The sequence below is a fragment of the Saimiri boliviensis genome, chromosome 7 (assembly GCF_048565385.1).
Source record: "Saimiri boliviensis isolate mSaiBol1 chromosome 7, mSaiBol1.pri, whole genome shotgun sequence".
Lineage (NCBI taxonomy): Eukaryota > Metazoa > Chordata > Mammalia > Primates > Cebidae > Saimiri > Saimiri boliviensis.
In genome coordinates, this window is record NC_133455.1 from 28,296,138 (window position 1) to 28,309,742 (window position 13,605).

Sequence of the window (13,605 nt, forward strand, 5' to 3'; positions counted from 1 at the left end):
TAAATGCCTGTAGTTCCAGCTACTTGGGAAGCTGAAGTGAAAAGATCTTCTGAGCCTGAAAGGGAGGCAGAGGTTTCAGTGAGCCAAGATCTCCCTGCTGCACTCCAGCCTGGGTGACAGGAAATGACCTTGTTTCAGGAAAAAAAAAAAATACACACACACACACACACACACACACACACACACATACACACACACACACACACACGATATATAAAGGCAAGTTCTTCAAAATCTAATTTCATATCTAAAATTTCTACTGAATATCTTAATTTTTATATACCTTTAGAATGTCAATGAACAAATTTTCCCTATAGGTCTCTCTGCTGGTGCCACCATTCTCCCCATCACCTACACATAAAATTGTGGGACCATCTATTTCAGCCTGGTCCTTCATCCTCTTTGACTGAAAAATGACTCAGCCATTGTCTACTTGCCCTTTAACACAGTTCACTTGCTCACTCATTTCTTGATATAACAGGCATGTCTTACTCTTGTAGCCTAATGTCTCAGTATAGCCATCATTCAAGTAATAAAGTAGCCTTCCTGACTCACTCTCTATTTGATGCAAATTAAGTGTCACTAATAGCCTCGTCTTTCTTAAACATTGTTTTTATTACACGGGTCCTAAGATGATGAATTTAACAGTGCTTTTTTCCCCTGCCTATCAAATCAGATTTGAATTCTGCCTAGCTTTCAAGGCCCTCTGTACATTGTTGGACTCGTTTCCCAAAGATACACAGTTTTTTTCATTATCATTCTAACTAGGTTTTTATATTGTCCCTACAAAGATTCATCTAATTTTCACTGCCTGAAATAACTACTGCTTTCCTCCTGCCTCTTCAGATCCTCTTCTGTGAATATTAATGGATGAGTTCATTAGCATAAACATTACTCATAATGACTGTTAGAGCTATATTAAACAACATTTCAGTAAGAAATTAAGCTTAAATTACAATAACCCTTTTATTATAAGGCTTTAATGCATATTTCAGTTATTTTACCTTACGTAAGAAACAATTCTAGAGCTTCACTGAAATGTTCTCCTTGGATGTCTGTGCCGTGGCATTGTGGAGTATTAATAGTAATATATTTTTTGTATCTCAGTAGAAACCTCTTAGTTGGCTATCACAAACTGCTTATAAATTCCACTCTTTAAAATACATTAATAGAGATGGTTTACTTTGTTTCTCAAATAAGATGGGGCTTTTGAGAACTGAATTTCATTTAAAATGTGTTGGGGAATTTACTAAAGGACCCTTGTTTATCTTTATTATTATCCTCATCATTATCTGCTATTTAGTGAGTACCTAACACTATGTACCAGATAACTTGCAGTTTTTTAATACATGTTATGTCATATAATCCCCACAATAAGATAAGTAATTTATCTAAGGTTTCTTATCTTGTAAGTGGTGAGTCACAGTGGAAACCCAGATCTAGTTTATTCTAAAGCCTGTGATTTTTTTTTCCTCAAAATATGAAGCTACTAATTTATGTTTTATTAGATACAAGAATGCATACATTGTTTAAAGTAAGGCTTTAAACAATGTGTTCCTGTTGTGACTAGGATATCTTTTAATACTTATTAATGTCTCTCAGAACTAGTGGTATTTTCCAAAACATATTTCGTAGTAACACTAGTTCTGTAAGATGTTAATAAGTATAACTTGAAAAGTGAGTTCTGTGGTCATTCAAATTTGGTAAACATTAAGTTAAACAAATTTGTTTACTACAGAATTTCTTAAAGCCTTTTTATCATGCTAACATATACTGGAGTCTCTTTCTGGTACTTCTGTTAGCTAGATGTTGGAATTTCTAGATCTGATCTTCCTCAGACCTCCTAGACCACACTTGGAGAACCACTGATCTAGGGCTCTTTTTATCACTGTCTACTTAGTCTACTTTTAAATGGTAATAAACCACTTTACATATAAGATAAGAAGCTTATGTCACTATACTTGAATTACCACTCCTCTTTCTTATGTGCTCTTTTTGACATGTATTTTACTTTGTAGTAAATCCTGTAATACATTATTTTTTGCTTCAGTTATTTTTAAAAAGAGACTAAAAATGAAAAAAGTACATCTTTTTTATTTCTCATATAAAGTTATATTTCCAGCACTCTTTCCTTTGTGTAGGTCCAGGTTTTTATCTGGTGTTATTTTCCTTCTGCCTGAAGAAATGCCTTTCATGTTTGTTGTAGGGCAGGCTTACAGAGAAAATAGAGGCTTTAGGTGTGGTCTCTCCCAGCATGCTTCTCTTTCCTTTCCCTTCACCTCTATTCTTATCTCTCACAATGTCTATTTTTAACTTCTTTCACCCCATCTCAGAAGAGCTGATTCTTTTGCTCAGGACTGGCTAGTTCACCTTTGCCCTACATATTATTCCATTACAACTCCAATGGGAGCCGTACACTTCATCGATTATTTTAACTTTTCTGGTATCTCCCATGTCTTCCTCTCTTACATCTTTTGCCTTTAGCTTACAAATGTGCACAAGTCTTTCATCCCAAGTCCCCTTTCCCATAGTGCTCTGCCTTTTCAAGCTTCTCTCTTCTACTCTCTACGATCAAACTTTCCCAAGTGTAGTCTGTATTTTTTCCAACTCATTACGGTGTTTTTCTTCCCCCTCACTCTACGAAACTGCTTTTACTAAGCTCTCCAGTGACCTCCTAATTACTTTATTCAATTACTATTTCCAGTTTTCATTCTATTCAGTAGTTTAATACTATTTACTGTCCGTTTTTGCAACTCTACCATTCTCATCCCTTCTCTGAACATTCTTTTTCATTTTCTCTTACTAGTTCTTTCTTTCTACCTGCTCTTTGTATTCTTTAACACCCTGCTCTTGAGCTTCTATTCTCAATATTGAATATTTCTTTATGGGCAATAATGTCTCATCCAGAGATTTTCAAAGTGTGGTCCCCAGACCAGCAATATCACCTGGGATCTCACTAGAAATGCAAATTCTCAAGCCTGAATCAGCAGCTCTGAAGTAGAACTCATCAATTGATTCTGTTACATGCACATGTTTGATTTGTCCTTGTCATGCTGCTTCATTTCATGGCTTTAGCCCTAGTCTTGACACTTCTGTTCCTTTCTAGATCGATACTTTAAATTGGATATCTCTACATGGAACACTTGACGCTTCTAACTGAACTCATTCTCTTCCCTGCAAACCTGCCCTTTGGTGTTTCCTGTGTCGGTGGTGTTAGCTACCCAGTGTCCCAAGCAGGACATTCCCAAATCGCATACTTCCTCTCCCTTATCCTCTCTATTTTTATCTGCTCTTGAAATAGCTTCTGAATTAGAGGTGCATTGGTTAGAAGGAGGATGAAAACCATATTATTGTAGCCAAGAAGGATTCAAGAAGGACCGTTTATTCAGTGATTAGGAAGTCATTTGAGAGTTCAGTTTTGTTGAATAGCAGACTAAACAAATGAAAGTACAGTCTTACAATACAATATTAACAATAAAAATGGTTGAATTACATATCCCAGAAGAGCAAGGGTGAATCTCAGAAACTTATATGATAAATTGTTTTATTTATATAAAGTTCAAGGGTATGTAAAACCAAATTATATGTTATTTAGGAATATACATGTATGTGGTAATAATACAAAGAAAGAGAATAAAAAAACACAAACATAGCCACTTTGATAGGGAAGGAAGGCTATGGGAATAGGGAAGAGCACATAGGATACTTCAAATATAAAGGTAATGCATTCCGTTTCTTAAACTGGGTAGTAGGTACGTGAGTGTTTTTTTGTAGTACGAGTCTTTGTAACTTACATATGTTTTATAGATACTATTTTTGCATTTATTAAATATTTTGTATAAAATCATAAATATCTTAAAAGTAGCCCTTTTAGACTTCATATTAAATGGTTGACAATGAAAAGAAAATAATTAGGATAACTCTTAGAAGTTCAAATGAGAAACTTTTTCCCACAGAAGACACATGTGGGTATGTTTGTTGGCAAGGAGGCAAAGCAGTAAGAGAGGAGGAAAGAACAAGGATGCATGTGAGATCGTGAATAATGAGAGAGCGAGGCCCATGAAACAGTGGGCCACACAGTAGCCTTGGAAAGAAAGGATAACCCCTGATTTCAAGGTGGTAAGAAAGGAGTCTGGAAGAAAGGCAGGTGGAAATACACAGATATGGGCTAGGGGATAGACGAAGATGAAGGGCCTGACAATAGACAGCCTCAGTTGTCCCAATAAAGTAGAGAGATTCATTTCTCTAGGGCATTGTTTCCTAGTCTTTCTCATGTCATGGCACATGCAAAAATTATAATATTTGGATGGCACCCTAGAGTGAAGAAAGCAGCTATCTATAACCAGAGGTACCTAATTTAGCACTGCAGCCATACCAAGAGCTTAGAGGATAGTATCTTGACACAGCAGTAACCCATCTGAGGTCCACTAGTTGGGAGTTTCAGATCTAAGGCAGTGTTTTTCAATCTTTTGTTTTCATCATCACCTTCTGAAGGAGTCATTTCAATCAATTTTTTTTTCCTAAATATACCTACCCATGAAATTTTCATATTGCACATCTACTGTTTATCCATTTATGTACTGTATGTGTACCTGTGCTTTATTAAATATAAAATGAGTGATATTTTTTCTTCCCTCAAGAACCAGTTTTCACCTCCGTTAAGAATTCGTAATCTAGGCCAAGCACGTTGGCTCACTTCTGTAACCCCAGCACTTTGGGAGGACAAGGAGGTAGGATTGTGTGAGCTCAGGAGTTTGAGAGCTGTCAGGGCAACATAGTGAGACCTCATTTCTACTTAAAAAAAAAATTAGCCAGGCAGGGTGGCATGCACCTGTAGTCCCAGCTACTCAGGAAGCTGAGGTGGGAGGATCACTTGAGTCTTGGAGATCAAGGCTGCATTGAGCAGTGATTGCACCACTGCATTTCTGTCTAGGCAACAGAGCAGGACCCTGTCTCAAACTAACTAAATAATTTATTTAAAAAGGAATTCATGATTTATGGTAAAGAAAGTAGAAAATGTAAAGACTTTGTCAGCCATTCACCAGGTTGTCTACAAGTTTGTTGGGAAGGAAGTGGTAAAGGTAGTGGATTAGGGACTTGGGAGGTGAATATGCCTACCCTTGTTTAGATGAAAAAATCTTCACTGAAAGGGCGTTCAATGTATTTCTTTTTAAAAATATGAAAAAAAGTGGAAGATATTTCTCTTCCATCTTTTTGTATTTCTTGAAACTAAAGGAGTAATTCTGCATGTGAGTTCTGTTAAGTCTTGAGAAGAGGATAGGTGGAAATCTAGAGGTACACAGAGGTGGGGAAAATAGGTAGATATGTAGGAAGGTGCTAGATTTATTATGCTATTGATTATAAAGATTTATTTCTTAAGAAAATGAACTTTTGCTTTGGGTTCCCTTCAGAATGTGCAAAGGAATTCTTGACAGAATTTGAAATATATTCCATGACGTTAGTGCTAAACATTTACTGGAAACATATATTTCTAAATTTAACAAAACATAAATTCGGATTTTAAAACAGTCCCTAGATGAACCTGCTGATAATTTCTTCCTATTTTCAAACTTTATTTCATCAACTGAGCTTATTCAGGCATCAGGCACTTAAAATTCTGTCTTGTGGATACTGAGGAATCTCAAGTATTATTTGGTATATTGACAAGTTGTTTTTAGTAATGTTCTTAATTTATGCAAGACTATCTTTAGGTGCTCTCCACTGGCTTTAATAATGCAACTAGTCCCTGAAGAATTTAAGTAATTTAAAAGAAATGTTGACAGGCTAGCTTTTAGTAGAAACAATATATGTCATGATAGCAATAAAGTATTTTTTGACATTAAAGAAAACTATTCTAAGTTAATAATTTTGATATAGTTTAAAAATATAATCAGTGATCATGATGAGACCATGAGAGGTTAAAACTTTAATTTTCCCTTCAATAATTATGTTGTTTACTTAAAAATTTTATTCACCTTATTTGGGAAAATGGTATCAGTGCCTTTCTAAAGTCTCTCATTCATTTTCTTTGTAGTTTGTTACAATTACAACATCAGTTATGTCTGTGTTTCCTGGACTACAGTGTGATAAGGTGATAAGGTGATTATTTATAAGAGTTTATTTATATTTATTATTATTATTTTAGTCTGTTACATGGTAACAAAGAAATGATAAAAGTTTTATAAAGTTTTACCAACAAATTTGTGGGTTTTAGAAAAGAGCTACAATTAATCATTAGTAGCTTTTTGTTTCAAACTCAATTCAACAGAAGTTGCAGTTGTAGAACATATATACTTTGGCTTAATAGCAGATGCTCTCTGTGTTTGCATTGAAGCATTCCATATCCAATAAAATATCACATAGAACATTACCCCCAAGAAAATCCCCAGAGTAACTGAAGAGGAATGCAATTTATGTATTCCTATGGAAAATATCCATCACTGAAAAACGTATCTGAATGTAATCTGCTTTGCATTAAGTATCATTTTTGATATTAGATTATTTTCCTTTTGAGTGACTATGAAGAGAAAGATTACAAAGCTGTTTTTTACTAGTTTACCCATTATTGGTTTACCCAATAACTCTTTGTGAAAATGCTTGCATTATGTAGTAAGTATAAATACTCTTGCCCCTTTCAATTTCTGAAACATTTTCATTTACCTTCACTTAAAGGTATAAGCTACTGACCTTGTTTATATGCTATTATCAGATGAGTACCAGTACATGCTAATTGAAATTCAATGTTCTTTTTAATTCTTTGTTTATTTTTTAACATCATCAAGTTTAGCAGTGGATGGTCGTATACCAACTTTTGCAACACTAATGTGAATAAGTTCTGATAACCCACTACCATTGGACCAGCCTCTATTCTTTACTTTAGAAAGTAAGCTCAGATTTAGAAAATCCAGGCTTTAAAAAGATAGTCACCTGTAACTTCTAGTGGAAAATTCACTGAGTAAACAGAAGGCAGTTTAAGTGATTATTTAAAATACGGGTGCTAGCCAAGCTTGGTGGCTCATGCTCAAATCCCAGTGCTTTGAGCAGCTTAGGCAGGAGGATCACTTGAGCCCAGGAGTTCAAGACCAGCCTGGGAAATATAGTGAGATCCCACCTCTACAAATAATATAATAATAATAATAATAATAATAATAATACTTTTGTTTTTAATTAACTGAGCATGGTGGTACATATCTGTAGTCCCAGCTACACAGCGGGTAAGGCAGGAGGATCACTTGAGCTCAAGAGGTCCATGTTGCAGTGAGTCATAATGGCATAACTGCACTTCAGCCTGTGAGACAGAACAAGACCCTGTCTCTAAAAATATGAATAAATAAATAAATAAATAGATAGAATGGGCACCACCAAGTGATTTATTCTCATTCATATATATATATTTAAAACAAAATAGTTTGTGAATTGAAAAGCAACACAGTTCCTGGACATTCTCTGACCAATGAATTTTCCAGAAAATGTTAGGACCTGCAATTAAGAAAATGCCAAGTCTGAATCACATTATTTACATAAATTTATTGTTATTGATAATAATAATAGTCAATATTTTTTAAGCCTTTACCACATCCAGAAACTGTGCTAAGCATCTTTCATATACATGAAATTCATATGTATTATTTTACTTAATTCTCTCAGCATCCTTATGAGGTAGATATTATCCTTATTTTCAGATTAGAAAATGGAAGCTCCAAGAAGTTAAATATTAGTGAAGTCATAGTAAGTGTCTGAGGCAGTTTTCAAACCCACATGGTTTGAGCCACAGTCGGAATGTTACAGAGAACACAGCTCTGCATTTATGTGCCTTAATTATTCTATCTAGGCCATGTAACTTTTAAACACATTTTAAAAGAAATTTATTTTCCTTTAGAATTTTTTTCAGAACTCCCTGGGATACATATTTTAAACATTTTTATGATGAACTGCATTTTAAATTATCTTAAGCATTTGTTTTAATGAATTTTTTATTTACTAAATGAGATGTGATGAGGAAATCATGAAGCTACATTTAGTTTAAGATGAAGACATTATCATTTCAGCCTTAAAACTATAATGTTTAAATTGCTTTATTTTTTGTGAATTGGCCAAAAAGCAATCAACCTCTCAGAAGGGGGAAAGCTCATGCTTTTCCTGTTTCTGTACTTACATTTTTTCTGCAATTAAAAAAATTAAATTCTTATTCCACAATAACAAATTAGCATTATTAGAATACAGTGAATGCCAAAACTTCACTAGGTATTAGGCAATATATAGGTGACATATAGGTAATGTTTACTTAAATACCTTTGAACAAAATCACTCAATCTATATTTCTGAGTATAATACTTATGTATACCCAAGGTTAAATTGCTTAAATTTGGAGGCTGCTAGGGCTGAGTTTTTCATAGTAAGAAACTGGATCCTAAACATTACATCCTAAATTATTAAGCAAAAATCTAGCACAGGCCAGATAATCCTATTATAAAGACAAAACAAAAACAAGTTAGTTTCATCACAGTTTTTTTGGAGGGAAATCTATTTTGCTTCCAGGTAATAGACCTGGCTAGCAAATTGCTGCCTTCTAATTCTCTCTTATGTTATCAAAGCTTTCAACTTTCCACACCTGGTTCCGACATCCTGTTGCAATTGTTCTCTAATTCTTGTTCAAAAATCTCCTTCACCATTGTATTCACTGTCATTTAAATGGAGTCCTTCATAAATTTAAGTTGCCAAGTTCTCTTGATTTCATACTTCTTTCAGAGCCCATTCTTCCAACTGTCATACATATGAAGGCATTTCTTTGAGTATTTATCTAAGAGTGGAATTGCTAGATTGTAAGGTATACCTATCAACAACATTATTTATTTATTTACTTACTTACTTCCGTATGATGGGGTCTTACTCTGGCAACTACAGGTGTGCCCCACCATGCCCAGTTAATTTTTTTATTTTTAGTAGAGACAAGGTCTCACTGTATTGCCCAGGCTGGTCTCAAACTCCAGGGCTCAAGTAATCTTCCTACCTCAGCTTCCCAAAGTGCTGAGATTACAGGTGTGAGCCACTGCACTTGGCCTCAACAACTTTATTACACAATGCCAAAATGTTTTCAAAAGGGATTATAACAATTGACACTCTTGCTGGCTTTGTGTAAGAGTTCTCATTGCTCCACATCATTATAAATAGTTGATGTATTTAGGCTAAAGGTTTTGCCAATATCATGAGTGTGAAATGATATATATTTGGCTTTTATTTGTATTTCTGCAATTACTGATTCTCTCAACATTAGGAGTTCTTTACGTATTCTGGATAGTTGTCCTTTGACAATTGTATGCATTGAAAAAAAATTCTCCCACTCTGTGGCTTGTCTTTCCACTTTCTCCGCAGTGTTTTTTGATGCAGAGAATGTTTTAATTACACTGTAGTCAGATTCGTCAACTTTTTCCCTTATAGTGTGTAATTTCTCTATTTTGTTAAAAAGTCCTTTTTGTCCATTCTGTATCATCTTGTAAAACTTAGTAAGTTTTTGTTTTGAATGATGTCTTTAGTTGACGTGGGATTTATTTTTGTGCATGATATGAGAGTGGGGATCAAATTGCATAGGTTTTTGGCATGTTAATTCTCTTAGCACTACTTATTAAAAGTCTATAGCACCATTTATTGATCTGCAGTTTCTCCTTTGTCATAGCTCAGGTTGTGTGTGTGTGTGTTTATCAAGTTAAAGAAGTCCTACGTGATTCCTGGTTTGCTAAGAGTTCTTAATCATAAATATAAAATTTTATAAATTATTCTGCATTTATTCATACAATTATGTTATTTTTTCCTCCATTCATTTGTTAATATGCTGAATTGCATTTGTTTCTTTCCAGCTATTAAATCAGTCTTGCATTCCTAGGATAAATGAAATTTGGTTATGTTACTTTTAATATTTTGCTGGATTTGATTTGCTAATTGTTTAGTATTTTAAAAGTTTATTATATTCCTATATTATCCTTTTAATTCATGCAGTCTGTAGGAATGACTTCTCTTTCATTCTTGATATTGAAATTTGTGTCTTCTCTTTTTTATCTATTCAAAGAACCATCTTTTTGTTTCACTTATTTTTCTCTATTTTTATTCTCTGGTTCATAGATTTCTGTTCTTATGTTACTCCTTATGCTTTCTTTTGGTGTAGGTTTTTTTTCTTCTTGGTTCTTAAGATGTGAACCTTAGATCATTGATAGGAAAGCTTTCTTCTTTCCTAATAGAAATAATTCTATGAATTGCTAAGTACTGCCTTATGTGCCTCCCACATATCTCAATATGTTATGTTTTCATTTGTAGCAAATGCAAAATACTTTCCAAATTTCCTTGTGTTTTATTCTTTGAACTATGGGTTATTTAGAAATGCACTGTTTGCTTTCCAGATATTTGAGGGAATCCTCAGATGTCTTATTTTTCTGTTATGGAAAGAGAGCATATTTTGCATGTTCCAATCACTTCTAATTTAGTGAGACTTGTCTTATGGCTTGTAATATGGTCTACCTTCATTAATGTTCCATGGGTGCATGGGTGAAAGTATTCTGCTGCTGTTGGGTTGTATGTTCTATAAATGTAATTTACATTAAATTGGCTGATAGTATTAAAGTCTTCTATATCATTGTTGATTTTTAAGATATAGTAAGTCCCGACTTAACATCATTAATAGGTTGTTAAACCTGTGGCTTTAAGTGAAACAATATATAACAAAACCAACTTTTTTCTCATCAGTGTTGTAATATAACGACATTGAATGATGATATTCTAGGACTTGCTGTATGTCATTTCGCTTATAGTCTGTTCCCAAGAACCTATCAGTGACGTTAAATGAGGGCTTACTATATGTGTACCCAAATAATGAGAGAGATTGGTAAAGTTTTTGTATTAAAACAGACTTGTCTATTTTTTCTCTCAGATTTATCCATTTTTGCTTGATGTATTTTGAAGACTTGGCCTTATTTTTTTTATTTTTTTGAGATGGAATCTCACTCTGTTACCAGGCTGGAGTGCAGTGATGCAATCTTGGCTCACTGCAACCTCTGCCTTCTGGGTTCAAGTGATTCTCCTACCTGAGCTTTTCTAGTAGCTGGCATTACAGACATGCAGCTAATTTTTGTATTTTTTGTTAGTAGAGACGGGGTTTCACCATGTTGGCCAGGATGGTCTCAATCTCCTGGACTTCGTGATCCACCTGTCTTGGCCTCGCAAAGTGTTGGGATTACAGGCATGAGCCACCATGCTCAGCACACTTAACCTTCTGAAACCTTATTCGATGTCCATCTTTATCCTTGGTAATATTCTGTGTTAGAATGCCTTTTTCCCCCCGATATAGATATAGTCACTTTAGCTTTCTTTTCCTTAGTATTTGCATGATACATCTTTTTCCATAGTTTTACTTTTATGTCTCTGTCTTTTAATATATATTTTACACCTTTTCCACTAGATCCTTTAACATGTTAATTATAATTATTTTAAATTCCTTGTTGGATGGTTTCAATACCTGATTCTTCTCTGGGTCTGGCTCTGGTGACTTCTTAACTCTTTCAATGGTTTCTATTCTTCTTTGCTTTTTATCATCTTATAATTTCTATATTGAATGCTGGATATTATACATACAAGACCATTGGAGATTGAGATAAATATTATTTATGCCTAAAAATGGGAGTTCTTTTCTCCTGCTAGATCATCAGGATGGAGGATTGAGTCAATCTAGTCAGCACTTGAACTGGGTTTGGTTTTTGTGGTTATTATCATCACCCTCAGCACAGCATTAACATCAGCTTTATCAGCTTGTTGGAGCTACCCTGTGCTTAGTGTGAAGCCTGGAGGGCTGAATGCCTGCAGCCTGGAAGGCTTAACTCTGTGCTCTTGCTCTTCTCCCAACAGTTGCTGATGTTTCTTAGTGAAAGGCATGGGGGGGTGGGTGGCGAGGCTTGAGATTCTCTTGCACTTTCTTCAATTTTAGGCAGTTCTACACTCAGCAGTTGAGAATTTGAAATTTTCAGTTTTCTTCTTACTTTTATGACTCAACTTCTTTCTCCCATACTCTGCAAAAGGAGAAACAATTTGAGTATCCTGTCTTACCTTGGGCTTACCACCCTTTGGAATTCATTCCACATCCTGGCATCAACTCTTCTGCCTCAGAGTATATGAGAGGGAAATGAGTACTTTTTCCAGTGACTCTGTACCGATTTCTTTAGTAAGCTGGAAGAAAAATTTCTAGCCTTGTCTATTTGTGTAAGTCTAGCTTATCTTGCCTGTCATTAAGGTGATAAACATGAAGGATCTTAGTACCTCATTTTATATCTTGGTTTTGATAATGATTTTTAAAAATTATCTGCTGTGGGGCTGGGCCTATAATCCTAGCACTTTGGGAGGCCAAGGCGTGTGGATCACGAGGTCAAGAGATTGAGACCATCCTGGTCAACAAGGTGAAACCCCGTCTCTACTAAAAATACAAAAATTAGCTGGGCATGGTGGCGTGCGCTTGTAGTCCTAGCTACTCGGGAGGCTGAGGTAGGAGAATTGCTTGAACTCAGGAGGTGGAGGTTGCAGTGAGCCAAGATCGCACCATTGCACTCCATCCAGCCTGAGTAACAAGAGCGAAACTCCATCTCCAAGAAAAAAAAAAAAAAAAATTACCTGATCTGGTTTGTTTTCATACTAGACAGTCAAGTTTGAAAAAATAATGAATTAATCTAACGATTTTATGCCTTTGGAATGTCTACTTCAACATTAAATTAATCAACATTTCAGAAGAACTCTATTTCGTTTTATTGGCCCAGAATGTTAAATGAAGAGACTTGCTTTTGGTTGAATTTATGCAACTTGTTTAAAATATGAGGATTACTACTTTGTTTTCCCTTCTGTTTCAGGTATTGGTGGTAATTTGGTGGCCATTCAGGCTAGCAGGATTTCTACCTACCTCCATTTACATAGCATTCCAGGAGAACTGCCTGATGAATCCAAAGGTTGTTACTACCCATTTAGAACTTTCTTTGGTCCAGGTATGTGCTTGTGAATTGTTGCATATTTTAGATCAAGGGCTGTTGCTCTGTAAGATTATAGGCAGGGAACATTTATTGAATACGTATTTTTTGAGAGTTATACAACTTTCTTATTTCAGTGAATGAAAAGGCTTGTGTATCAATTGTGCAGTTGCTGAGGATCTTTATGTAATGTCTCTCTTTGATGTCTCTTTCTGGGGTATCTTGCTTATTTGTCACGAAAGACAGACAAAAAAGTCATTGCCAGGTGATTTTGGGAGGCAGATGTACTATCTTTCCTATATTATTATTTTGGCCTTTTTAAATGTAGCCATTTGATCTTAAACCAGATGAGAAGGGGCAACCTCGGTTTCAAGGAACAGTGCATTATTTATGTGACTACAAAAAAACAAAGGCACATGATTACCAAAACACAGAGACTGCAATTTTAAACCTCAAAATTCTTGTCACTTTTTTTCCCTGATGAAAATAAGTGTGATTATTGACTTTTGATTTAAAAATTTTTTGTTGTTGAGATGGGGCTTTGCTCTGTTGCCCAGGCTGGAGAGTAGCGGCACCATCGCAGCTCACTGCACCTCACACTCCTGAGCTCAGG

At 35.0% G+C, this 13,605-nt stretch overlaps 1 protein-coding gene across 6 annotated transcripts in view; it reads left to right on the forward strand.

Moving 5' to 3' along the window:
* Positions 1-13,605, forward strand: part of SLC41A2 (solute carrier family 41 member 2) — a 152,566-nt gene that overhangs the window by 88,852 nt on the left and 50,109 nt on the right. For all 6 annotated transcript variants that reach the window (XM_039472029.2, XM_039472028.2, XM_039472025.2 and 3 more), the window contains exon 9: positions 12,879-13,010. In XM_039472029.2, coding sequence (XP_039327963.1) covers positions 12,879-13,010 — 132 coding nt within the window. The remainder of the gene's footprint in view (positions 1-12,878; positions 13,011-13,605) is intronic.